This window comes from Syngnathus floridae, chromosome 1, assembly GCF_059516105.1.
Source record: "Syngnathus floridae isolate MCC-2025c chromosome 1, RoL_Sflo_1.0, whole genome shotgun sequence".
Taxonomy (NCBI): Eukaryota; Metazoa; Chordata; class Actinopteri; order Syngnathiformes; family Syngnathidae; genus Syngnathus; species Syngnathus floridae.
Genome location: NC_142413.1, coordinates 121,456 through 147,209, shown reverse-complemented (window position 1 = coordinate 147,209; position 25,754 = coordinate 121,456). Strand labels below are relative to the sequence as shown.

Sequence of the window (25,754 nt, the reverse complement as noted above, 5' to 3'; positions counted from 1 at the left end):
CGGAGTCAGTCGTTAAGTGACTCTAATAAATTCACTTTTATTGTGGAAATCCAACGGTGCATTTCCGCTATGCGACTTTACTTTGAAATCCCAAACGGGAAAAAGCACAGTCGCTAACTTGACGGAGTCTGCGTGCGCCCGCCCGCCCGCCCCCCTGCCTGGCTCTCCTCTCTCAGCTTGTCGAGTTGAGTCGACTCTGCTCTGGGCGGTTCCGTCGCCCGCCCGAAGAAAGCGCAGCAACAAAACTACCAGCCCCGCGCACACAAACATGGCGCCGGCGTGAAAAGTGTGGCGAACTTAAGTCACACGCCGGCGAACTTTCGTGAGCGAGCGAGCGAGCGAGCGAGCGCCCCCGCTCGAAAGCGCGCCCGCCCCAAGTACGGAACTTGGCGAGCGAGAGAGCGAGCTCAACGACAGCAACTCGCTTCCATGTCAACGTCGTCCCTCGTAAACAGCCGGTAAGTAGCGAGCGAGCGAGCCAGCCAGCCAGCCAGCCAGCCAGCCAGCCAGCGACCTCTTCCTACCTATCTACCCAACCAGTGTCCGCTTGAGCGAGTTCCGAGTGCAGCGAGACGGCACGGCACGGCACGGCGAGCTTTTCGAGCAACTTGTCGCTTCTCGACGCCGAGTGGAGACAGCCACGTATCCACAAGCGCACCATTGTCTTTCGGGGAATGCTGTTTATTTCCTTCTATTACGGTGACCTCGGGCGGGGGGGTCACAGGAGAGAACCGTAGAAGCGCTAGCAAAGATACATTTGATGGAAGCTTTTACAAACACTAAACAGGCTTGACGTACAGTGCGCGAATAAGTCGATTCATGCTTGAACTGTGCAAAACGCCAATGCTGGTGCTTGGGGGCCCGATTCCCGAACCGCGTCGCGTCGTTGCGGGCTCTCCAATTGTGCGCCTTCCCCGTGCCGTGCCGTGCCGTGCCGTGCCGTGCCGTGCCGTGCCGTGCCGTGCCGTGCCGTGCCGTGCCGGGACGTGACGTGACGTGACGTGACGTGACGTGAGGCCAACAGTAACAAACGTGTCCGAGGCCGTTGAGAAACGAGCGCGAAGGCCTCCAAGGATGATGGCGAGCTTTGAATGCGTGACAGGTGTTACGGACAGGAACGGAAGATGTTACTCGGCGTTGGAAGGTGACCAAACGCCGGCCGGCTGGCTGGACCGACCGGCTGGACCGGAGCTCACGTTTCAGCAGGTGACCTCCGTCGCCCCTGAAGCCAGACGCGTTCAGCTTGGATGCTCCATCGCAATGGAAGCTTTTGGATTTCACCCACTCTGTGTCTGCGGCTCTCAACGCGAGTGCGCCACGTGCTCTCTGAAAACAACCGAGCAAAAGCCTTTCATCCTTCCACGTTCCCTCACACTCAATGACTTTGAGAAAGTTGACGCTTTGACGCCCTTTCCTTCTTTTGATGAATGCGCTGGCGTTTTGCTCGCCAATGGTTTTGCACTAGTTTGTCAACAAAACCCGCGTGACCCAATTGTGACTGAAATGAAATGAAGACTTGGCCTTTGTATGACCTTTTGACCTTCCTTGTTCCGCAGCGATGGCTCGTGTGAAATAGCAGCTGACAAAAACATTTTCAGGAGCATTTGAGACACTTTGATGATGTTTTTTTGGCAGCATTTCGACTTTTGGCCGTTCTGGCGCAGCGTAGGAATGTGCGCTGTTGTTCTGGGCTGACGTGCTGATTTTGAAACGAGCGATTCAACCTTTGCGATGACTGGTAGAAAGGGGGAAAAAAAAGGGCCTTTTCTTTTTCCTCCCCTACCCCGGCGGGCTCCTGCTTCTCCCGAGCGCCTTTGTATTTGCTACGTCGTCTTTTGCAGGTGAGCCACGATGGAGGACAAGGGCCACCGCGTGAGCGACTACTTTGTGGTGGCCGGCCTGACGGACACGTCGGCGCCGCTGGAGCTGGACCTTTCCGAAGCCAAGTGGAGCGGGCCCAAAGCTCCCATCACCGACCTGGCCGTCATCAACAGGTCGGCGGGCGAGACCGTGCCCGAGGGCTTCACCTGCGTCGACGGCACCCCCGGCGGCCTGCCGGCCAACCTCAACCACGGCAGCCTCAAGAGCCCCGAGCTCTTCCTCTGCTACCGGCGCGCTCGCGGGAAGCCGCCGCTCATCGACGTCGGGTAACCAGCGCTAAGCCAGAGCTTCGGCCGCCTCTCTCGCAACGATTTGACGGCCGCCGCCGCCGCCGCTGTCCTGACGCGCCCTTATGCCTCAGCGTTCTGTACGAGGGCAAGGAGCGCCTGATCCAGGGCTGCGAGGTGATCCAGGCCACGCCGTACGGCCGCTGCGCCAACGTCAACAACAGCTCGGCCGCCTCGCAGCGCATCTTCGTCACCTTCCGCCGCGCCGCGCCCGTGCGGCCTCAGAACTCGCTGGCCGTCACCGACATCTGCGTCATCGTCGGCAGCAAGGGCGAGACGCCGCCGCACACCTTCTGCAGGGTGGACAAGAACCTCAACTGCGGCATGGTGCGCGCCCGGGAAAACACCGCCGCCGCCGCCGCCGTGCGTCCGGATGACCCTCCACCTTTTTCTCTTTCAGTGGGGCTCCAGTGTCTTTCTGTGTTACAAGAAATCCGTGTCGGCGTCCAACTCCATCACCTACAAAGCCGGTGAGTCCCGCGCCACGGGGCACGCTGGACGCGTTTTCCCCTGACGCTGCCACCGCCGCCACGTCTTTGACTGCAGGCCTCATCTTCCGCTATCCGGAGGAGGACTACGAGTCTTTGCCCCTGTCCGAGTCGGTTCCTCTCTTCTGCTTGCCCATGGGCGCCAAGATCGAATGTTGGGCGCCCAACACCCGAGACCCTCTGCCCGTCTTCTCCACCTTTGTGTTGACCAGCGGCTCCGGAGAAAAGGTGACTCGCCTCCGTCGGCCTTTCCTGAGCAAACGGCGAGGACTCACCAACGCGTTGCGCTCAGGTGTACGGTTCGGCCATCCAGTTCTACGAGCCCTACCCGGCCAACCTGCTGAGCGAGAAGCAGCAGATCCACCTGGGCCTGCTCACCAGCGTGGAAAAGAAGCCGGTCCCCGAGCGGGCCCTCAACGCCAACAAATGCATCTGCCTCCTCTCCCGCTGGCCCTTCTTTGAATCCTTCCGCAAGTTCCTCATGTTCCTCTACAAGCTGTCTGTCTCAGGGCCGCAGCCGCTGCCCATGGAAAAGTGACCATCTTCCGTCCACGCACATTTCCATTTCATTCCTGGCTTGTGCTCACCGTCCTTCCTTCCTTCCTTCCTTCCTTCCTTCCTTCCTTCCTTCCTTCCTTCCTTCCTTCCTTCCTTCCTTCCTTCCTTCCTTCCTTCCTTCCTTCCTTCCTTCCTTCCTTCCTTCCTTCCTTCCTTCCTTCCTTCCCTCCTTCCTTCCTTCCTTCCTTCCTTCCTTCCTTTCTCTCCCTCCTTCCTTCCTTCCTTCCTTCCTTTCTCTCCCTCCCTCCCTCCCTCCCTCCCTCCCTCCCTCCCTCCCTCCACAGGCACATCGCCCACTTCATGCACAGCGTGTCCTTTCCGTCCCCGCAGAGGCCTCGGATCCTGGTCCAAGTGAGCTCTCGTTTGTTCTCCTGCCATTAGATCCGTCTGCCGTTGCCCGCTTTTGACTGCCATTTTGTCTCCAAGCTTTCGGCGCACGACACCTTGATCCTCTCGCAGCCCGTCTCGACGCCTTTACCCCTCAGGTAGGCCGGCTGCCTAATGTGCGTTCTTTTGGCCTCCCTCCCTCCCTCCCTCCCTCCCTCCCTCCCTCCCTCCCTCCCTCCCTCCCTCCCTCACCGCTCCTCTCTTCCTCCCCTCCAGCGGCGCCGACTACGGCACCCTCTTGATGAACCTGGGCTCGGAAAACTGCGCCACCTTGCTGCACTTTGTCCTGCTGGAGAGCAAGATTCTGCTGCACTCGCTCCGGCCGGCGGTGCTCACCGGAGTGGCCGAGGCCGTGGTGGCGGTCAGTCCGCTTGGCTTGGCGCGCGTATGCTTTCGAGGAGAGCTCGCCAAAGCAAAGGTTGAGGTGTAAGCGGCTGGCTGGCTGGCTGGCTGGCTGGCTGCCTGCCTGCCTGCCTTTTGTCTCTCTCTCTGTCTCTCTCCTCAGATGATCTTCCCCTTTCAGTGGCAGTGCCCCTACATCCCCCTGTGCCCGCTGTCCCTGGCAGGCGTCCTCAACGCCCCGTGCCCCTTTATCGTGGGCGTGGACTCCCGCTACTTTGACCTCTACGACCCGCCGTCGGACGTGGTCTGCGTCGACCTGGACACCAACACCGTCTACTTGTACGTTGCGCGCGCTCCGACCCGCTTGGCCTTTCTCCGACAAGCGCGCTCTCTGCGTGACCGCGCAGGTCCGACGAGAAGAAGCACAACAACTGGAAGAACCTCCCCAAGAAGCCCTGCAAGACTCTGCTGGGCTCCCTGAGCGCCTTGCACCGCCAGCTGGCCGCAGGTACAAATGGAGCCAGATAGGGTCGGCGCCGCCGCCGCCGCCGCCGCGCCCGCTTCTCTTCCTCCCCCCCCTCTCTCCTGTCTTAGTTTCAGTGCGCCAAACGGGTCTGGCGGCGGCGGCGGAGGACGTGACGCCCGTCGAGGCCGACTTCACTTGGCACAAGAAGAAGACGGCCTTGGAGATGGAAATCCAGGAGGCCTTTCTGCGCTTCATGGCCTCGCTTCTGAAAGGCTACCGCTGCTACCTCAAGCCCATCACCCAGGCGCCGTCCGACAAGGCCACGGCCGCCGACTCCCTCTACGATCTGCAAGGTAAACGGCCCTTTCTGGGGACCTTTGCGTCCCTGCCATCGGACCGGACTCGAAGCTACGGAAAGTGGCATCGCGTAACGCCAGCCTTGGCAATGAAGCCAATCCAAAAAGCCAGGAGAATGAAGATGAAAAGGCCCGGGCGGCGGCTGCTGGGTCGGTCACGCCTCACGAGGCCTTTGAATTCAGGCAATTTCGTCCTCTGCCTGCGCAGGTTTTCTCAAAAGCCGAGAGCGCGCTCACCACAAGTTCTACTCGCAGCTCACCAAGACCCAAATCTTTATCCGCTTCATCGAGGAGTGCACCTTTGTCAGCGACAAGGACACGGGTTTGGCCTTCTTCGACGATTGCGTGGAGAAGGTGAGCGGCCCCATGGCTGCGCTCTTCCAAATGCACAGAACAGAGCAAGGTTTTTTTTTTTCTCTCCGCTACCTTCTCGTGTTGTCGCGGTATGCTCGGGCGCAGGTGCAGGGAGAATGGTCGGAGGAGGGCCGACTCTTGGAGCTGGACGAGTCGCAGAAGAGCGAGCACACCGTCTTCGTGATGCCGCCCGAGCCGCCGTCCGAAGGCGGCCGCGACCCGCCCCCCAAATATACGTGAGCCGTCCGTCCTCAAAGTCTCCTCCGAGCCCAGATTATTCCTCCGTTGTCGGCGGTCCGGAGCGAAGAAGAAAGAAACGCTCCAAAATGACCAGGAAAAATACAATCGCTACAATTGCTACTATAAAAGGGCTGGAATTCAAAATCAAGCCAGTGAAGCGCTTTTGGAAATGTGGCAATTTTGAGATGAGCTGAACGGTGAGCAATCGAGTGCGGATGTGGGAAGCCACTATCGATTGCCCGTCCGTCTCAAACTAATATTCGGATGAGTTAGATGATGACTTTTTGGATTTGCGAGAAGACTCGACGAAAGCGCCACTAACCGCTCTCGTTTGAATGGACAGTTACAAAGGTTTCCCCCGGCTGAGGCTGGAGCTCTTTGAGCGTCCCGGAGAGTTGCGGCCGGCAATCAGCAGCAGAGCGGCGGGCGCCAGTCTCGCCAGCAGCCCGGCGCTCCTGGCCAAGCGCACAAAGCAGGTGGCGTGCCGCCGCCGCCGCCGCCGCTCGGGCTCCTCCGCCTCAAACCCCTGCCTGCCTAACGGCATGTGCCTGCTGCCATCCCGCCAGGAGATCAAGCTGGCCTCCAAAATGGCCAAGCGCTTCTCCAGCGACCCTCAGCTGTGGGCCCGCTGCCTCTTCAGTCACTGCTACAGCCTGTGGTTCATCTGCCTGCCGGCCGCCGTGCACCTGGCCCGCTCCAAGAGCCGTGCCATGCAGCAGGCCTACAACGTGCTCTTGAAAATGAGGACCACCGAGGTGGAGGTCTTGGACGAGGTTTGGCCAGCAGACACGGCGCCTCGGCTGGGCTGGGCTGGGCTGGGCTGGGCTGGGCTTGGGCTGGGCTGGGCTGGGCTGGGCTGGGCTGGGCTGGGCTGGGGTGTGGTGGTGTCAGCCTCCTTTCTTTCCTGTGTGTCAGGTGTGTTACCGGGTGGTGATGCAGCTGTGCGGCATTTGGGGTCTACCCGTGATGGCTGTGCGCGTGTTGGTGGAGATGAAGAGGGCCGGCGTGCAACCCAACGCCATCACCTACGGCTACTACAACAAGGTCCCGACAGCTCCGCGCCGCTCGCCGAGGCCACGGCAGCGCCGGCGAGCCTGAGCTTCTTGAGCGCCCTTGTCCCCCCGCAGGCCGCCTTGGAGAGCCCGTGGCCCAGCCGGAACCGCGGCGGCCTCTTCATGTGGACCAAGCTTCGCAACGTCCTGCGCGGGGTGGCCCAGTTCAAGCAGGCCCTGCGCCGCCGCTCTTCCCCCGGAAAGGGAAGCGCAGGTGGGTCGGGTCGGGTCAGGCTCCTCCCCGCCAAAGGGGGGCGCCATGCTTCACCACGCTTTTGTCCCCATCCATCCACGGCAGAAGGCGCATCTTCGGACCGCTGCGGCGGCGCAGAGGAGGAGCCGCGTGAGCGACATCCGGCGCCACCTCGAGCAGGTGGGAGCCGCCGCCGCCGCCGCCACAAGGCGCTTTGAGCGATTGGCTGGCTTTCCTTCGGGCTCAATGTTGACGTCGCAATTCTCACTCCTGCGCAACTTGTACTTTGGTCGGAGACAAACGGCCGCCGGTCCGTGGAAAATATCGGGACCGATCAAGACTCGCTTTTAGGAGAGGCCGAGCGACAGAGGCCAGACAAAAGTCAAGCAACCAAAATGAAGCATTTTGAAAGCGCTCCAAACGAGCCGAGCGAAGTCTAATGTCTAATGTCTAATGAAGAATACCAAATGTGTGTCGGATGAAGCAGGAAGCGACAGCGGCACGGCGGCGAGCGCAGCAGAGCCTCTCGGTCCCGTCGACGCGCACGCATCTGTCCCCAGCATCGTCAGATTGTCCACCGGGAGCAGCCCCGAGTCAGGTGAGAGACGAGGAAGACGGACGAGGCCTTCGGCTCCCAACGAGACATGACCAGAAATGTTCCGCAGCCAAAGGCGACTCGTTCCGGCGGCGCGGCAAAGCGGACGAGGCGGCGGCGCCCGTCGTCCCCGACGCCGCCTCGCTCGCTGCGGCCGACCGGCCTCAGAAGCGGCGCGAGAAAGCCTTCGCCGAGCGCAGCAGGAGCTTCAGCGCCCAAACGAGGGCCGGAATGCTCTCGGAGAAAGGCGTGGAGCGGCTCGGCGCCGACGCCCGCATCCTGGCCGCCGCCTTTTCGGCGGCACGGAGCGCGAGCAGCCCCGGCGCCGCGTCCAAAGCGCTTTTCCGGGACTTGGAGGAAGAAGCTTTGCCTGAAGAGTTTCAGGGCCCCGTTTCCCCGGCCCAAGAAGAAAGTGGCGTTGGCGATGGCGGGAAGCTGCCAGACAAATGCGGCGGCGACGCAAAGGAGGAGGAGTCTGGGGCGCGCCCCGTCAACCTGGAAAGGGCGGATGTGGAGGCGGGCGCCGACCCGCTTTCCCTCCTGGCGTCGGAGAGCCCAGAGCCGGCCTCCGTCGACGGCCTGGAGCCCCCCGAGCCGCCCGCCGTCGTGTCCCGCAACCTGGCTGAGGAAATTGAAATGTACATGAGCCTGAGAAGCCCCCCGGGCGCCGGCGGCAAGTCCGAGCCACCCCCGGAGCGCAGGTGCAGCCTTCCCGGCTCGCCGGCCGAGGCCCCTCGGCGCGGGCCCGCCGCCGGCTCCGCCCTGGCTCGCTCCAAGACCTTTGCGGCAAAGAGCCAGCCCCCCGGCGGCCCCGCCGGACCGTCCTCGACCCTGGCGCCGCTCACCAAGTCGTCCCAGGGAGGCTCGCTGGGCTCGGTCATCAACTCCATTTCGGCCATCAAGATGGACAACTTGCTGTCGGGCCCCAAAATGGATGTGCTCAAGTCCGGAATGAAGCAGGCGGCCAACGTGGCCAGCAAAATGTGGGTGGCCGTCGCCACCGCTTACTCCTACTCGGACGATGAGGTGAGACGGGCCCGCCCGGATGCGTTTGTTTTTGTTGTCCCCCCCCCCTCCTCAACCCTGCCCGCCTTTCTTCCGACTGGCTTCTTTTTCCCGCAGGAAGAACAAGGTCAAAGCGGAGGAGGTTTCCCCGCCAGCTTGGACGAGCACATGTTGCCCGACGCGGAGGACGAGCCGGAGAGAGGCGGCGGCGGCGGCGGCGGCGGCGGCGACCTGCATTTGGCGGCCAACGGCCTCAACCGGAGCTGCGCCAGCATCGGCAGCGACGCGGGCCGAGGGATGCGGCACGCACGTAGGCGACGGGCGCCAGACTCGCCTTTGAACTCGGGGGGGAGGGGGGGGGCTTTCATTTCTTTCTCACTAAGCAAGTGGGATTGGGGAAAATGGAATTGTTTTGCTTCAAATTTGGGGCCGCGTCGGATTCCTTCGAGCCAAAGCGGAGCAGATAAATGACGCCCATTTTTGCTGACAATGAAGAAAGACTGGCCGTTACGAAGAACAAACGCAAGGTTGTTTTTCAGCTACACGAGCGGCGATACCATGCAAAAGCCATTTTTGGATTCTCATCCCTTTTGATGACAGACCTAAACCCAAGTTTGAGCGTGGCAAAGCGGAGGCGGGTTAGGGTTCGCGCTCACCGTCTCCTTTTTCGGCAGATGCCAGCCCCGGGCGAGCGGGCGGGGCCCCCGACTCGTGCCACCGCGCCTCCTCCTCGTCGTCCTCCTCCAGCATCTTCCAGAGCTACGCCTTGGAGGTCAAGAGCGCGAAAGGCTTTCACGCGGCGGCGGCGGCGGCGCACTGCTTCTCACGCCAGCCTGCTCCCCTCCCCCGACAGGTGCTGATGTCCAGCTGCTCGCAGTGTCGCTCTTGCCAAGCGCTGGTGTACGACGAAGAGATCATGGCGGGCTGGACGGCGGACGACTCCAACCTCAACACCAATTGCCCCTTCTGCCGCGCCGCCTTCCTGCCCCTGCTGCACGTGGAGTTTCACGACCTGCGCGCCGTCGGCGGGTGGGTGCTCAAAAGAAAAGCCGGCGTTTTTTCGGCCGGCGCTCATCTGGCGCCGTTCTGCCTTCAGCTTCTACTTGAACCCCGCTGCGTCCGGAGACAGTCTGCACAGTTCCGGCGGCAGTGGGCTCCCGACGGTGCCTGGCGACGTGAAGACGCCAGGGCGCGCGGCTCTCTCTCCGGGGGAGGCTCTGGCCCACAGTAGTCCCGGAACACATCAAAGGTAAAGACGTGGTCGTCGCTGTCGGGAAGCCGAGCCGAGGCGGTCAAAGTCAGTCAGTCAGTCAGTCAGTCAGCCAGCCAGCCAGCGTTTCTCCCCTTTCCAGACTGGTTCCGGAGCCGGCGCAGTCCGACCCGCTGGGTCTCCTGGCGTCGGCCAAAAGATGCGGCGGCGGCGGCACGTCGCTGACGCGCAGCAACAGCGTGGGCGGTCCGCTGCAGGGCCTGGACTCCTCCCCTGCGCCGCCCGGCCACGGGCTCTCCACCAGCAGCCTCCCCGGCAGCCTGCGCGAGGTTTCGGTGGGTCCCAAAAGGCCCTTCCGTCCGACACGCTTTGCAAACTAACTGTGGCCAACCCGCAGGATGGAATGGCAATGGCAGGCAAAAAGCCGGACCCCCGCCCCGTGTCGGTGCCGTACCTCAGTCCCTTGGTGCTGCGCAAGGAACTGGAGACGCTTCTGGAGAACGAGGGAGACCAAGTAAGTTGGCCTTGCCCCCAGACCGCCCCGCCCTGCCTCGCGTCGTCGTCTGGCCCCGCTCCTTTTCTCCTCCGTCAAACAGAAGGTCAACTTCAAGGTAGTTTTTTGTTTTGTTTTGTTTGTTTTTCCCCTTGTCGTGAAATGTCCAAGAAGGTTTTCTCCCGCAATTGTGCAAAGCAGGCGGGGGGCGTCATCCGAGGTCTTGCAAGGCGGGAGAGCCCGCGCACTAAACGGCCGTGGTTTTTTTTTTTTTTTTTTTTCCTCTCTAAGCGTATACGTATCTCGCCCGAAAAGAGTCAGTCAGTCGGGCGCCGTTGTGACCCCGCCCATCCGCCGCTGTGGCCCAACAGGTGATTTACAGCCACAAGTTCCTCAGCCAGCATCCCATCATCTTCTGGAACCTGGTGTGGTATTTCCGGCGCTTGGACCTGCCCAGCCACCTCCCCGGCCTGGTCCTGACCTCCGAGCACTGTAACAACGGCACGCAGGTAGGTCGATGCTGGCCCGCAGGCCCGGCCCGGCCCGGCCCGGCCTGGCCCGCCTTTTGTCTTTTGCCGGTTCTAGCCCGCTTGTCCCTCCCTTGCTCCGTCCGTCCAGCTGCCCCTGACCTCGCTGCCCCAGGACAGCAAGCAAGTGTACGTCCAGATCCTGTGGGACAACATCAACCTCCACCAAGAGGCCGGAGATCCCCTTTACCAGCTTTGGAGGATCTTGTGTGGGTGAAAGTTTGAATGACTTGATTTCAGCAGAAAAATGGGCCGACAGTTGGCTCAAAGAGCTTAGCGCCGTCGCCAACATTGCGCCCAAACGACGCCGACGCCCGCATCGAAAGCCACCCAATGGATAAATAGGGGCTTTTTTTTTTTAGTGGAAAAGAAGGGGACCTTGGCCCCCAGCGATCACCAGGAGACGCGCACGCTCCTCAACACCATTGTGCGCAACATCCAGACCAACGACGTCTACGGCCCCATCAACCTGCTGATCCGAGAGCTCAAACGTCGCCCGGAGGACGGCCGGCGGCAGAGGTAAAAAGGCGTGCCCGCCCCGCCTCGTCCGTCCTTCGGTCGGTCGGTCGGTCGGTCGGTCGGTCGCCTAACCCTAACTAACCCTTCTTTTTCAGGAGCGTCTATAGAGAAATATTATTTCTCTCCCTTGTGGCGTTGGGGCGAGAGAACATCGACGTAGGTGAGCGAATGCGCCCGGCCGGCATTGTGCTGCCCCCTCCCACCTTTTTGACCTGGCTTTTCCCACCCGGGCAGAGGCTTTTGACAGGGAGTACCGGCTGGCCTACGACGAGCTCAGCGCCGAGCAGCTCCGGTTCCTGCGCCGCATGGACGGGCCGCCCGGCGCCGGCGTCAGCTGCTGCCTCAAATGCTTTGGCACCCTCTTCATCTGAAAGCCGTTTCTTCTGCGTCCGGCAACAGCATGCTCGTTTTTTCCTCACTCCAAAGACAACTCGGTGCACGAGTGGCATGTCGTCCCGTCCCCCCGCCTTTCCAGTTGCTTTGATCCACGTCTTAATGAATTCTCAAGTCCTCGTCAGCTCGCCAAAGAAGCAGACAATCGCTAATTAGAAGTCGGCAGCCTTTTCAGTTGTGCCGGGTGCTGAAAACATTCCACGGCGAGCGAGCGTTGCGCTGGAGAAGGAGCACGGATGCAACCAAGCGAACACATTCCATTTTCCAAACGGATTGACAAGAAGATGAGGCGACGTCGCCTCAGAGTCTTAACTCGTTTGTCCTCTCAAACACACAAAAACGACTTTCTCCTATTTATTTTTGTAGTCTCGCTCTTGCTGTCATTCTAGTAACTTTTTAAAATGGCTGCTCAAATGTTGAATGAGTGATTTCAAGCTGTAGTGATTTCTCACAAGTGATCTCTCACCGTCCTGTGGTAAGGAATTGAATGTCTACCTAGAAAGTAGCTGCAATAAACAAGTTTGTGAACCATCAAGTCGGTCGTATGTGCGACAACAACAAATCGAAAAGTGTCCTTCTGGTTGAGTCTGTCGACTGCTTTTCATATTTCACCGTCGTGCGTATCGTACCGTTAAGAAGGCGTCGCAGACATGTCCCAATCAACAGCGACACGTCAGTCTCTTACAGACGCACGCACGCACGCACGCACACACACAAAAGTCGCAAAAGGTCACGCTGCACTTTATATTTGCTTCGACTCGGTGACGTCAGCGAGTGAGCTCAAGAGCTCCCTTTTAGGCACCCAAAGCAGTTGCGGTTAACCACCTGCAGGCTGCGGCAACGAGCGAGAACGGAGTCAAAGACGAACCCGGCTTGTGGGCACGTTCCGTTTTGTGCACAGCACGCAAGAACCGAGGCAGCGATGGTAAACGGATCGTGACATGCTGAAGGACGTCCACGTGATTGCAGCACCCGATCGATAAGTGTACAAGTGTGCAAAGGTTTGGAATCGGCTCGGCTCGGCTCGGCTCGGCCGCGACGTCCGTCCCGCTGCGCTGCCCCCGCTCGCCGCTTGACCCTCCCTGCCTGCCCTTTTCAGTTCTCGGTTGTAGCGTCTCGGTGTGATGGGATTACACGGGATTACAAAAAACAGCCGCTCTGTAATCCACACCGCTCAATCCCATTTACGCATGAGTAATTCCTCCTCACTGCTGCTGCTTTTGCTTTGAATCTTCTTTCACCATCTCCCGGTGTCAATTAGTTTGCTTTCAAACATCCCACTTTGGGCGAGTCACAGGTCAACCTGAGCCAAACGCGTTCTAGCAATGGATGGAAAGCTCGATTATACTGGTCTTCATTCACGCCGGCCGCGTCGGGGGAAAAAAAGCTTCAAGCATTAGTGGACTTTTGTTTATGAGTGCCCCTGTCACATCAAGCAGTCGTTTGAGGCGAACGCACCGCGTGGAATGCCATAGACGGGCTACGAGGACATGAAATGCATAGCCGCTGCGCAGCATGCGCTGTTTGAAACTGCGAAAAGCCCGCATCCGCCCGCGGCGGCATATGCTCGTTGTCCTCTGCAAAGGATGAGGCCGACCAGGCTCTCGGTATACGGCGGATCCATCCGTTCTTTGAAATGCCCCAAAGTACTCCGGCGGCGTACGTGTCTTTTTCACGAGAAGAAAAAAAATACAGAGCGGCGCAGAGGCGCACCGGTGAGCGCAGCAAGCTCACAGTCTGGAGGAGTTTGCTCCCCGTGCTTACGTGCCTTTCCTCCCACATCCCAAAGACACGCACGCCGCACAGGTTGCTGGGAGAAGATAAGCGTGAGGATAAACGCTTCAGATGATGGATGGGTGGAGGGAGGGAGGGAGGGAGGGCGAGAGGGAGGGAGAGAGAGAGAGAGAGACAGAGCGAGGGAGGGAGGGAGGGGTGGAAATACAATCGCTGAAATCGCGGGTGCTGAACTGCCAAAAGGCATGGGTCCACTGACCAAACTTTCTGGTTGAGGAAAGGGAGAGTGGCTAACCCCCCCCCCCCCCCCCCCCTTCCCCTTTCGACCAATTGCAGCGGCTGTCCTGCAGGGCGTGTTGTCCGATTGGTCTATTCGCGGCAAGGGCGGGGCCACCACCGAGCTTGAGTCTCCGCTTGCGAGTTTGCGGGTCTGTACTTGCAGAGCGAGCGGACGCAGAGGCCAACGAGACAGACAGGCGGGCGGGCAGGCAGGCAGGCAGGCAGGCAGGCAGGCAGGCAGGCAGGCAGGCAAGCAGCCACGCAGGCAGCCAGCCACGCGTGCCCCACGGCCGAGCGACGGTTGACGCGTGGTGAGCGAAACCCACGGCGACGTCACTCCAACGAGCGGACAAAGCAAAACGGAACACGAGACTCCGGAAGAGTGTCCGTCCGTCCGTCCGGCCACCGCACTTCCGGCATGTCGCTGCCCGGCTCCCCCGCGCTTTACCGCTTGCCTGCGGAGAAAGTCCACGCTTCAGCGGCTCCCGGCGAAAGCTCCAGCCCCGCGCAGCCGCACTCGCTTTCGCCGCGGCTCAGCGGCGGCACCGCGCTCGTTGGCTTCCTGCCCGCCGCGGGAGGCGCGCTGGTCGGCTTGGGCAACGGCGGCGCCACCCCGCTGGTGCCCGGGCTGCAGGGCGGACTGGGTTCCCTGGGCTCGCCGACCGTGCCGGGGCCGGGGCCAGGGCCAGGGCCGTGTGGCGAGTGCAAGCTGGTGGAGGTGCACGGCGTCAAGGTGGCCAGCTTCAGCGTGCACGGCCAGGAGCTGATCTGCCTGCCGCAGGTGTTCGACCTCTTCCTGAAGCACCTGGTGGGCGGCCTGCACACGGTCTACACCAAGCTCAAGAGGCTGGACATCACGCCGGCGGTGTGCACCGTGGAGCAGGTCCGTGTGCTGCGGGGGCTCGGCGCCATCCAGCCCGGGGTCAACCGATGCAAGCTCATCTCCAGGAAGGACTTTGAGATCCTCTACCAGGACTGCACCAGCGCCAGGTCAGTGACCAGGTTCCCGTTCTCCAACGTTTCGCATCCGCTCGGAAGTGCTCGACTTCGACATCTTCACTGTGTGGATTTATTCCAACTTATCTTGCTTCTCTTTTGCCGTACTGTTGCAAATAGGTTAGAAACGTTCCTTTGCCAAGAATGAGGTCGTCGCGAATCGAGCGAACGACGCAGCTGGAAAGCCATTGTTGCCGATCGCATGCACCCCCCCCCGGCCTTTTAAATGATATTGACATTCCTCCATGCAGTGAGCGAGCCTCGCCCCCTGAGCCTCTCTTCAAATTGTGCGCCGGGAAAAGGAAAAGAATGATGAACGCCCATGCACTGGGCTCAGCCACTGAGCGAGCGAGGCAGTCAAAAGAGTGCAAGCGGACTTTGGCGCGGGCGAGGTGGGGGCAAGTCGTGAGCAAATTGGCTCTCAATTGGTTGACTCGTTGGAAAAGATGGCAGGAAAAACATCCCGTTTTGCCCGTTGAGCGAGAGCGAGATGCGCCTGTGTGTGTGACCCTAACCCTAACCCTAACCCTAACCCTAACCCTAACCCTGGCCAGCCAGCCAGCCAGCCAGCCAGCCAGCCAGCCAGCCAGCCAGCCAGCCAGCCAGAGAGAGCGAGGAAGGCCTTCCGAGTGTTCTTCTGGGCTCTTCTGGTCACGTCAGCTTGCCGTCTGAGACAAAGCGCGTACGGAAGACAGAGTCCGCTCGCTGCGCTGAAACATCCCGCTCACGCACCATCAGACTTGTTGTAGTCGCCGTCAGTCCCGTGCGAGTCAAGTCGTTGATGACGTCACTGACGCTTTTCAGCCGTCTTTGCCTTATTTCGAGACGGAGAAAGCCACAACATAGCATTTGCGTCGTTTGCCAGTGAGCGTGGGAGAAATATGCCCCTGCCTGCGGTTGTTTTCTTGCGTGGAAAACCAAGATTCTCGTGAGCGCGCTAGCTAACATTGCCCGTGCGTTATCGGTCCTTTTGGACACGGCTGCCGTATGGTTTGTACTCCAACCAAGCAATCTGAGGTCGTCCACCTTAGATCACTAAGTACGGCAGGCGCGTGACAAACCCCCCCCAAAAAGCGTCGTCATGCCCGCTGTGCGTTTGTATGGGATGATGTGACGAGACACAAATCAGCTTACAGTGCCCTCTTGTCTAATACTCCGATATTTTCCTTCAAGATCTATTCAAAGACTACACTGAAGCGTTGGAAACAAGAGCGGATTTCCCCATAAATTGTGGAGGCCCCACCGACGCATTTGCGAGTGGGAACGTGTTTGGATGTGGCGTAGTTGCCGGAGTTTGCGTCCAAGTTGGAGCACCTTGTGCGCATGCGCACCCCAGATTGTGTTGGGCTCGGTCGCAGATCGCGTCTTGACGGCTCGGGAGGATGGACGGAAGGAAGGAAGGAAGGAAGGAAGGAAGGAAGGAAGGAAGGAAGGAAGGAAGGAAGGAAGGAAGGAAGGAAGGAGGTGATGAAGGCGCAGTGTTGTCTTTTAGCGGGATATGTTTTATCATCGGATGCCTACGAAGGCGGGCGGGCGCGCGCGCACGTTTGCCGTGCACTTAGCTAGCTGGTGCACTTAGCAGATTGCTTTGGAAATGGCATTAGGGAGCATCCCTATGGCTTTTCTTTTCCTCCGGGCCGCCAGGTAATCTCTCTCCATCCCTTTTCTCATTTCACGTGCTTCCGGTTTGTTGTTCCCCAGCTCCCCTGCGTTCTGTACTTCACCTGCCCCCCCCACACACACACACACACACACACGCAAGGTGGCCGCAGATCGGCTGTGCGGCCGTGTCTCAAAGACAACTTGTTATTAAGGAAAACATCGTCACCCGGTTCAGCCCAACAAACGCACGTCCGTCCAAGTGTTGCCGTGGAGTAATTGCAGCCAAAATCAGTTCGGAAAGGTTGCGCGCGCCTCCTTTGGAGCAGACAGCGTGTCATCAACGCAAACTTTTAATCAGCCTGTAGGCACATGACAGAGGTGTGCGTGTGTCTCCTGACAAACTTCATTCCTCTTTTTTCTTTGCTTTCTGACTTGGATGTTTACCGCCTGCGTGCGTGCGTGCGTGCGTGCGTGCCTGCGTGCCCATCAAGAAGCCCTTGGCAGGCTGACAGTGTGTTATTAATGAAAACGTATAATAATCCATTTAAAAACATGTCATCTTGATTAGAATAATAACAGTGGTTAAAGTGACTGAGATTTTCACGGACAAACAAACTCATCATTTGTGTGCGTGCGTGCATGTGTATGCTAAATGTGCCGGTCCAGCCTCCCTCATTTATTTCGGGAGATCCTTTTGTTTTTCCGCCAAGATGGTGGGCGACAACATGAAGACTAATGTGCTGTGCTGGTCTTGATGAAGACACACGTTTATTACCTGAGCGCAAAAAAGCGTGCGCGTGCTGATAGCTTGTCAGAATCATCCCGCTCACTGTAATTTTCTCCTCACAGCGAACAATGCGGCCGTTTGTAACTTCCCCGCTTCTCCGTGCGTGCGTGCGTGCGTGCGTGCGTGCGTGCGTGCGTGAGGTCTCTGTCTTCTTCCAGCTTTGACTGCTTGGTGTCACCCTGGTGTCAGCACGACGGGCAGCAGGGCAAGCAAAGGTGTTTGTGGAAAATGCCGTCCACGTTCAGACTCAGTGTTTGCATCCTGATACCTTTGAGTTTTGGGAGCCCTTCCTGCACTAACTTTGTTTTGATGTTTGACTCGCCTCTTTCCCGCTGCCTTTAAAGCAACCCAAAGTGGAGCGACCCAGGTCAATCGGACCGTTTTTGTTGCCGTACAAATCAACCTGACGGTGGGGTCCGCTTGCGGAAAACCCCCCGAAAACAAACGGTGCAGGATTTAAGACGGCACTTTCAAAGGTTCTGCTTTCTAGAAAACAAATGGAGAGTGTGTTCAAAGTTGAATGAAAATGCATTCAATCCAAATCAGAGTTTATTGGACGGATCTAAATCCGTTTCCGCAGAACACCTGTCATTTCACACGACTGCACAATTGTATCTGGCAAAAAACGCAACTGCTTGACATTTGGCCATCTCCATTAAAGGCCCCCAAAAAGTCTTTATTCAGTACAAAGGCTGAAGGCCAAATGAATTGCTGAACTAAGCTAAGCTAAAGGAAGTGCCGTGCTGCTAATCTGCGTCCTCATTAATCATTTATTTGCTCTCTGCTTGTAACTGAAATGTAAATAGCCTGTTTAACCTCCACACACGTACGTGTCTGCCCAAGGGGCACTGGAAAGGAGTGGGGGAGGGGGAGGGTGGGGGGCTTGGCTCTTGCGGCCGGGTCGCTTTCAAGTTACAAAAGAAGTTAATTAAAAATGAAAAAGGAGAGCAGTGGGAGGGGGAGGGGGACACCGGGGCTGGACGGAGGGATTTGATTGAAAACGGGTGGACAAACAGCGCGTAATTGCCCGGGGCCAAAGGGGCACGGGAGGAAAGAAGAAAGAGCGCCAAGAAGAGGCGGGCGGGAAAAAAACCAAACCCAAAACACAAGTCAAAGAGGTTGAAAAAGTCCATCGGTCGCCCACTTGCTGCACCTCGCGGGCACGTGCGCACAAAATGGGCTTGAGCCCAGCTTCATCTCCGTTAGCGCCGTGGAGCCCTCGGCTCGCTCGCTCGCTCGCTCGCTCGCCATCTGATTGAATGAAAGCTCAAAGGTCGCGACCTCTTTCTAAGCGCTGCGCCGCTTCTCAGCATTCATCGAATAACACGCACGCGAATGCTGACCTTTCATGCAGTGAGCAAGCTCACTAGAATGTGTGTCTGGTGTGTGTGTGCGTGCATGTGTGTGTGTGTGCGCGCGCGTGTGCGTGTGTGAGTGACCTGCACAAACACTCAGCCAGGTGAAGCGATGGAGCATTGCACGCACGCACGCACGCACGCACGCACACACAGTATCAAAAGGCTGGTGTAGTGTGAGTGTGCGTGTGTGCGGTCGTAACAGTGACATCTGCACCGTTGGCTAAACAGCTTGCAAATATGCTGATAAAAACAATGCCAGCAGCTAAATTTACAACTCCTATAAAAGACACACACACACTTGCACCCGGAGGACGTATTATTGTGAGATTTACGACGTGCGTGCGTTTGGCTTTATTACGGTTTCCAAGACAGCAAAGTGTCCATGTAAGCAAGCCTGTGTGTGTGTGTGTGGGCGCATGTGCGTGTGCGTGTGTCTCTTCACCGTCAAACTTGAGCAGCGATGCTAGCTGGATTTGCACTGGGCTCAGTGGGCAAAAGCCACGAGGAACTCGGTCCCTCTCAGTCATGCTTGTAGGCCCCGTCCCCCCCCCTACATCCCTCCCGCCCTCCGTCCCTCATGTAAAGGGAGACAACGGAAGGGCCGTTTGTTTTTGTTCGTTTGGCTCGCCAGGCGGCCTTTCCGACCAGATTATTTGTGCCGTGTTTGCGCTTGCCGTCCGTCGCCTTTGTTTGGAGTGACCTACAAAATGGCGGGCCCGGTTGTTGTGCGCCGGCCGCCAGCCATCAGGGCAGCGGGCGGCGGCACAACCCGAGCGGCCGCTTTTGAAAGGCAATTGGCTGTACTGCGCGTCGTGCACAGAGTTTGATTCTCGCGAGGAGTTTGAGGCAAGTACGCGCTCTGTGCCATGCACACGTGTGCGTGCTTGCTCTGTGAGCCTAATATTGATTCAGCTGTTGGCGTTGTGCACGACTCATCAAAGTGGACTTCTTGAAGGATCCGGGCTTGACCTTCTCAGCGCGCGCGCGCGTGTGTGTGTGTGTGTGTGTGGGCGCGTGTGCGCACGTGTTACAAGACGCAACAATTTTAGCGCTCTGGCCGTCGGCTGATTTTCCCCGTCCTTTGTCCTTGCTCCCTCGTTCCCTTCTTATCCAAATGGAGGACACAGACAATCCAATAAAGCCCCCCCCCACCACCACCAGCACTTGTCTCTCAACAGCTGTGGCGTGCGGCGCCCGCGAAGCACCGACTCAGCAGAAAAGGAGGATGGCACCCTGTGAGTCGGACGGCGGAAAAAAACAGGCACCAAGGAAAGCGTTGCTTTGCCTCCTCGTGCGCCAAAAGCCTAACCCCAGTCCGGCCAAAAGCGCTGGCTGACGGAATCCTTCCTTTGATCAAACTGGCCAGTTAAGGCGCCCCTCACGACGTTGCAGCGCCATGGCTGGAGGTGAAGTTTACCTTTGGTTCGGGGCCGAGACAGCCTGACACATGAAAGATGGACTGAAGTGATGGCGGAGGGATGACACTTGGGCGAGGCATCGACTCATGGATGGGGGGAGGGAGAGATGCGGAGGGGGGTGGCTGGCGGGAGGGAGGGAGGGAGGGAGGGAGGGAACCTCCGGGAAGAGATGACAGGGCCGAGAGGAGAGAGGCGAGCGTCCTTGCGCCGCCGCGTCAGGGCCGATCCATGACACATGACACCGACGTAACGGCCGTTTATCACGCCGCCGTACCGAGGTCTGACCTCCGCAGAGAGCAAAAAGCCGCGGAGAAAATCCCACTTGAAGCTCTCTTGCCATTCGTTGGACCCACGGCGCCGTCCGACCGGTCCCGTCGGCTGCCGACGTTTTTGCCTGCCGCACGTCGCTGCAAGCGAGACGCCTCCCTCCGTCTTAGGCCCAGGGCAGCGGGTCCGGCTCACTTGGCTGTTTCTTCATCTGTCATTGACCCCCCACCCCACCCCACCCCACCCCACTCCCTCCAATTATTTGCGCTCTACTTCTCTTAACGATCGCTCCTTGTTCTCGGCTGGACGGAAAGGAAACATGCGTCCGCCGGCGAAAGCATCCGTCCGTCTCTCCGCCCGTCCACAATGAGTTTGCCATCAAACAACGTCTGATTTTTCGTGCGATGAAAGCGAGCGGCCACCCATTGGACAAAAATGATTTGCTTTCCGAAACGGCAAAAGGCGGCGGCGGCGGCGGCGGCGGCCTCGCCCAGTGAGTGACGTGACCTCCATTTGGCCGCACTCGCCGCCAAGTGGCCACCGCGCGCGAGCTTTAAATGCCTGCTTCCGTTTGACGGCTGTCACCAAACAGAACTCCTGAGGAGGCGGGGTCTGGCGAGCCAGATGAGAGATGCTGGCTAAAGAGGGGGCACGGAGCAGCGCCGCCTTCACTAAACTGCGTGACCTCTGCCCGTCTCCCGCTAAATCAATCTGTCAGCCGGCCGACGCCGCCCGCGACAAAATATTGATCCGGGCTCCGTCGCCATAGAAACGGCCATTGGGAGAGCGGGAGATGGCGCGGCGTGTGAGTGCCGACCGAGACTTGCTTGAAGGCGGCTGGACCCCAGCGCCACCGTTGGGCGACTCGGCTCTGAGATCTACTAGTTAGTCCGCTCCGGTTTAACAAACGGAGGTCAGCGCCTGCGTGGCTGCCTGCCTGCCTGCCTGCCTGCGTGGCTGCCCGGCTGCCTGCCTGCCTGCCTGCCCGGCCGCCTGCCCGCCCGGCTGCCCGCCCGCCTGCCTGCCCGCCCGCCCGCCCGCCCACCTGCCTGCCTGGCTACCTGCCTGCGTGTCAGGAACGTGCGACCTGCACTTTGCGCAGAGAACGAATAGCCGACATACGGCGATGTAGCCGACGGGACACGCGCACAGAACGAACAAGTGTCTTTTGTTCACACATGCAGTCGTGGTGCGGTGCGATGCAGAGAGGTCGGTCCAAGTTGACGCGACAAGTCGGTGTCACGTCGCGCTGCTTTTCTTTTCTTTTCACACCCTCCACAATGGCTCCTTCTGCAAGGCAAGCACCATGTTTTGTAGAGACGTGTCTCGTCCTTTGGCTTTTTTCCCACTTTCCCACGCTGGGTGATTTTGGTGAAGGGGGGGGGCGAAACAAATGAGTCTTTGAACAAGGTGTGATTTTCAAATGGGCTGCTGCAAATTTAGCATACTGGCTGATGGCACTTGACATGACAAAGTGGAGAATTTTTGCAGGCTTAAAAAAAAAGTTCATCATTTTCTCTTTGAAGCGTTGCGTTTGTGATTTGTCCTCCCTTCCTTTGTCTCTCTCTCTCGCCCGCAGCTCTCGTCCGGGTCGTCCTCCCAAGCGCTGTTCTTTGGGCGCCGGTGGCGAAAGCCCGAGGCTTCTTCACCCGGGCCTGCTGTCCCCCAACCTGCTCTCTCACACCGGTCAGTAGCGCTGCCTGCCTGCGTGGCTGCTTGCCTGCGTGGCTGCCTGCCTGCCTGCGTGGCTGCCTGCCTGCCTGCGTGGCTGCCTGCCTGCCTGCCTGCGTGGCTGCCTGCGTGGCTGCCTGCCTGCCTGCCTGCCTGCCTGCCTGCCTTTCCTAGAAGAAGGGAGGAGATGGTCGGAGGTGCTCGGAGGTGAAGTGGTTCAGGCGAGGCGCCTCCCGGTCTCCCGGCTCTGTCCTTCCCTCCTCGCTTTTACCTCCTCTCTCCTTCCACCTTTGATCTTCCTCCTGCCATCATTGATGCGTTTCGGACATACGGACACAGCTCACTCCGGGATTGGCTCGCACTATGAGTTGAGTTTGGTGAGCGCAAGTGCATCCCAGACACAGCAGCGTTGGCTGACTTCAGATCGCTCAGCGTCGCTTTCGGCCTCCACCTCGTCGGGTGGCCGCCACGACGCTTTTGACCATCTCGTCGACCTTCTCCGCTCGAGAGCGGCCTGTCCTAAAAATAGCTTGACCGTAGGATCGAAACGGGACAGCTGTCGTCACGCCCGTTGTCCCTTGTCACGGAAGAGCGCCAAATTCAGCTTTACAAATTGGCAAGAAAAGCCAAAGCGGTCTCGAGGCCTTTTCTACACTGCGGGCCGAATCAATTTGGCCCGATCCAGACACACACACACACACACACACACACACACACACACAAAAAAGAGCAACGGAAACAAAATGGCCGACTTAAGTGCTGCGGCGCAGCCATTAAGTCCATCACCCGGCCACTCACGGGAGCGTAGAAAACAATCGTGACTTTCTAAATCCAGAACACAAAAGAGCAATTGCTCTCTTTTGCTCTTTATTGTATGCACACTGTCATACCGTCTCTCAGAGTCATCAAATATTGAGCAGCCAAATGGGTCGGGCGAGCGGGTCCGAGACGCCGTCACGACAAAAGCGAGGCCTCCCGTTCTGCCGCCATGCTAGTTTGCTCACTAACTCACAATGTGAGCCGCGACGGTCGAGCCGCCGACCCAAGTGAGGCGGGACGTCGGACCGCCGATAGACGGAGCGGCGGATCGAACTGCGTCTTCACTCCTCAAATTTGGGGCAGTGACGTGTCGTGCTGCGCTGCGCTGCGCTGCGCTGCGATGCGATGGGCATCACTCTCGCTCTCACTCTGCTGCCTGCTGTGTACAGAAGTCAGTTCCGGGTCAGCGCACAGAGTACAAAAGCGCGTGTGCACGGGCGACGCCGCGTACAGGCGACATGTACGGGCGCACTATGATGTCCTCAGGGTGTCTGAAACGCTCCAACCAAAGGCGACGTGGCGCATATTGACCACTGTGTGCGCGCGGGTGTGTGTGTGTGTGTGTGTGTGTGTGTGTGTGTGTGTGTGCGCACATGTGTGGGTGGGTGTGCGTGCGAGCATGCGCGTCAGGCCTTACAGCGGCCGCCATGGCTGAGCTCCAGAAGCTGCACAAGATGAAGATGATGATGAGGCTGCAGAACGGAAACGAATCGGACAATGACGACCTGCACTCCAACGCGGGTAGCTCACACAAACACACATGTGCACAAATAGCATTGACACGTGTGTGTGTGTGTGTGTGTGTGTGTGTGTGTGTGTGTGTGTGTGTGTGTGTGTGTGTGTGAATCCTCCGGCAAGATGCAGAGTGCAACGTCGGCCTATACAGTTGCACCTGCGTCTTCATGGAGTACGATGCCGTCCGCCCATGGCTTTTGACGTTGTGCCTGCCTGCCTGCGTGCGTGCGTTTCCGCTCGACAAGCATCCGACAAAGAGTCCATTATATGTGGGTGTGAATTATTGAAGAACGCAACAAAGGGAAAAGCCGGCCGGCCAACCGGGCGCTTTCCGAGGAGCGTTTTTTCCCTCTTGTTGTTTCCTTTTGCTTTTCTTCTGACCACAAACGTAAAGACGTTGCGAGCGAGGCGGGAAAAGACAGACGCAGGTCGAGAGGGGAAGCGTTTTTTTCAACGGGATCGGGCCCAGCTGACACGCGCAATAATCCAGAGAGCTTCCAACTAATGAAGATAGATGAGAAGGGGGGAGGCCGGGCTGGGCCGGGTCGGGCCACAATTGGTGACAGCCGCTTTTGCGGGATGTTGTTGTCTTTCATGCCTTCTGTACGTGTGTGTGTGTGCCCAGGAGGGAGTGAGTGCTCCTGGGACAAGGAGCGCCCAAGCGACAGACCCGGAGGAGGACCGGCGGCGGCGGCAGCAGCGGCAGGGCGGGCCCTGGCTTTGGGAGCCCTCAGCCAACAGCAGCTGGCCAACAGTGAGCAAGCGCACCCACCCTCAGCTGTGTGTGTGCGTGCGTGCGTGCGTGCGTGCGTGCGTGCGTGCATCTTCACGATAAGCTTGACGCAAAAGCCAATGCGATTTGTTCATGCGGCCCATTTCAACTGCGGCCATCTCGCATATTAACACTTTGCTCGGATTCATCGGCGTTGAGGGAGGTGACACATAAACACTCCCGTTGATTGTCGTCACGTTGGCCCCGGAGGGAGGGAGGGAGGGAGGGAGGGAGGGAGGGCGGAGGGGGACAGCTTTTGCATGTGTGTGTGACTGAACGTTGAACAGCAGGTCGCGGCAGGCATTCAAATATGGCAAAAAGAGAAACGTCAGCGAGCTAGCCGTCAGCTAGCCGTGACTCTTGTCCGTGCGCCAGGACTGGAGCTGCCCTTTGTGATGATGCCCCACCCGTTGCTGCCCGTGGGCCTGCCGCCCGTGGGCCTGCCGCCCGCCTCCGTCGCCATGGCCATGTCGCAGATGAACCAGCTCGGCACTATCGCCAACATGGCCGCCGCCGCTCAGCAGATCCACCTGCGCCAGACGCCCGTCATCAAGGTGCTTGCTTGCTTGCTTGCTTGCTTGCTTGCTTGCTTTCTTTCTTTCTTTCTTTCTTTCTTTCTTTCTTTCTTTCTTTCTTTCTTTCTTTCTTTCTTTCTTTCTTTCTTTCTTTCTTTCTTTCTTTCTTTCTTTCTTTCTTTCTTTCTCTGACAGCTCCTTTGTCGCTTTGCTTCCTACTTTGAAATGGTTTGTACCTTTTTAGGACTTTTCCTTTAGTTTTGCTTACTTTTCACCACAAATAGGTGAGATGAAGTTCACAAGTTCATTTAAAAAAAAAAACAAAAAAAAACAGCAACTGTTGACGCATTGCGTCATAAAGTCGCCATGAGCAAATTGATCCGCTAAAAATGAAGGCCAAACGCCGTCGACAACAACGGGACGAGATTTTGGAAACGGAACCGTCCCGCGGCGTTCACTTCCTGTACGTATCTGTGCTGTCGGGCAGGAGCGCGCGTGCCGCAGTCCCTCGCCCTCTGTCGACGAGACGGACACTCCTCGGCGGTCGCGGACCAATAGCTCCACCTCCAGCTCGCCGGAAAGACTCGGTATGCAGGACTATCTTCTCTTTCTTCTCTTAATAGCTCGAGACAAGGAAAGAAAAGAAAAACGTTTCTTGTGACTCTCAATGAAAGAAAGGAAAAGACGGGCGTGCTCGAGCACGCCTCAAATGGGCCACATAATGTCAAATACAGCCGTACAGAGGCTGAGTGGAATTAGCCCACTTGAGCCCGCCGCCACCTGCTTTTTTGCTCTCTTTATTTCGAAGGAAAACTTGGAATCAACGGCATGCTTCCGATTCCGCCGCGCGCGCTGACTCGGTCGGGTTCTCCCTCTTCAGGCCCGCTGTCGACGGACGCCGCCACGCCCGCAGAGAACATGGCAAAGGACAAAGGTGAGACGCAAAGGACACCATGGCGACATATTGGGGGTGCGCTCCGCACAGGCTCGAACGGGCGGGCGGGCGGTTGGGCGGGCGAGCTTTCTTTGGCGCCGATCCTTGACATTTGATTTCATTTTGCGGAATGGTAAAATGTCACGTCCCGCCGCTGTAAACTCCTTTTGGTGGATTCCACTCTTTGTCTGTTTCTTCCTGGCGAGCGCTGTTGATCTGGCAAAAGGCGCCGGCTTTTGGCCCGGCTCGGCGGGTACAAGGCATTCCCGCAACTGACTCGGCGGTTGGGCAACACCGCTTCCATAAAAAGTCGCGCTTTCCGCAGAAGACCAAGCCTCGCCGGGACGAGCCCCGCCCGCCACCTTCCCCGCCCCGTTTCTTTTCGCCGACAGTCTGTCGTCTGTGGAGACGCTCCTCACCAACATACAGGTGCCGCTGCCGCCGCCGCCGCTGCCGCCGCCACTCCTTTCCTTTTATCAACAAAGCGTGCCTGTGCGTGTGCGTGTGCGTGTGCGTGCATT

General features: G+C 58.6%; 2 protein-coding genes across 11 annotated transcripts in view; both read left to right on the top strand.

Annotated features, from left to right (window-relative positions):
* The first annotated feature begins 132 nt into the window (after window positions 1-132).
* On the top strand, window positions 133-11,881 carry dennd4c (DENN/MADD domain containing 4C). Of its 6 annotated transcripts, XM_088376582.1 has the most exons (32): window positions 137-458; window positions 1,842-2,147; window positions 2,243-2,495; window positions 2,569-2,638; window positions 2,715-2,884; window positions 2,949-3,190; window positions 3,499-3,565; window positions 3,641-3,699; window positions 3,818-3,962; window positions 4,107-4,282; window positions 4,351-4,451; window positions 4,538-4,762; window positions 4,974-5,119; window positions 5,225-5,355; window positions 5,703-5,835; window positions 5,926-6,132; window positions 6,275-6,403; window positions 6,487-6,625; window positions 6,710-6,784; window positions 7,083-7,202; window positions 7,270-8,225; window positions 8,322-8,514; window positions 8,879-8,976; window positions 9,058-9,233; window positions 9,301-9,453; window positions 9,557-9,749; window positions 9,812-9,928; window positions 10,279-10,416; window positions 10,526-10,643; window positions 10,797-10,953; window positions 11,049-11,113; window positions 11,188-11,881. In XM_088376582.1, the coding sequence occupies exons 2-32, from the start codon at window positions 1,852-1,854 to the stop codon at window positions 11,322-11,324; spliced, it is 5,385 nt and encodes a 1,794-aa protein (XP_088232708.1). In that variant the 5' UTR covers window positions 137-458; window positions 1,842-1,851; the 3' UTR covers window positions 11,325-11,881. The 6 variants fall into 6 exon arrangements, with proteins under 6 accessions (XP_088232719.1, XP_088232714.1, XP_088232701.1 ...); XM_088376575.1 differs by having other exon boundaries at window positions 136-458; window positions 4,974-5,355; window positions 7,092-7,202; XM_088376565.1 differs by having other exon boundaries at window positions 136-458; window positions 4,974-5,355; window positions 7,089-7,202.
* Window positions 11,882-13,281: 1,400 nt separating this feature from the next.
* LOC148403048 (dachshund homolog 2-like) overlaps window positions 13,282-25,754 on the top strand; it is a 19,645-nt gene continuing 7,172 nt past the window's right edge. The window contains exons 1-8 of one of the 5 annotated variants that reach the window (XM_088396252.1): window positions 13,282-14,349; window positions 21,367-21,473; window positions 22,908-23,018; window positions 23,638-23,766; window positions 24,160-24,338; window positions 24,787-24,886; window positions 25,180-25,233; window positions 25,562-25,662. In XM_088396252.1, coding sequence (XP_088252378.1) covers window positions 13,778-14,349; window positions 21,367-21,473; window positions 22,908-23,018; window positions 23,638-23,766; window positions 24,160-24,338; window positions 24,787-24,886; window positions 25,180-25,233; window positions 25,562-25,662 — 1,353 coding nt within the window. In that variant the 5' untranslated portion in view covers window positions 13,282-13,777. Of the gene's footprint in view, window positions 14,350-21,366; window positions 21,474-22,907; window positions 23,019-23,637; window positions 23,767-24,159; window positions 24,339-24,786; window positions 24,887-25,107; window positions 25,234-25,558; window positions 25,663-25,754 lie in introns of all 5 variants that reach the window. The other 4 variants (XM_088396235.1, XM_088396243.1, XM_088396227.1 and 1 more) reach the window with 4 other exon arrangements.

What these genes read in the sequence shown, in the direction of transcription:
- dennd4c (XM_088376558.1), top strand. Translation starts at nt 1,852, where the DNA reads ATGGAGGACAAGGGCCACCGCGTGAGCGACTACTTTGTGGTGGCCGGC. An exon ending in TGGAGAACGAGGGAGACCAA is followed by an intron (nt 9,929 to 10,278) that starts GTAAGTTGGCCT and finishes GTGGCCCAACAG; the next exon opens with GTGATTTACAGCCACAAGTT. An exon ending in CCAGCTTTGGAGGATCTTGT is followed by an intron (nt 10,644 to 10,796) that starts GTGGGTGAAAGT and finishes TTTTTTTTTTAG; the next exon opens with TGGAAAAGAAGGGGACCTTG.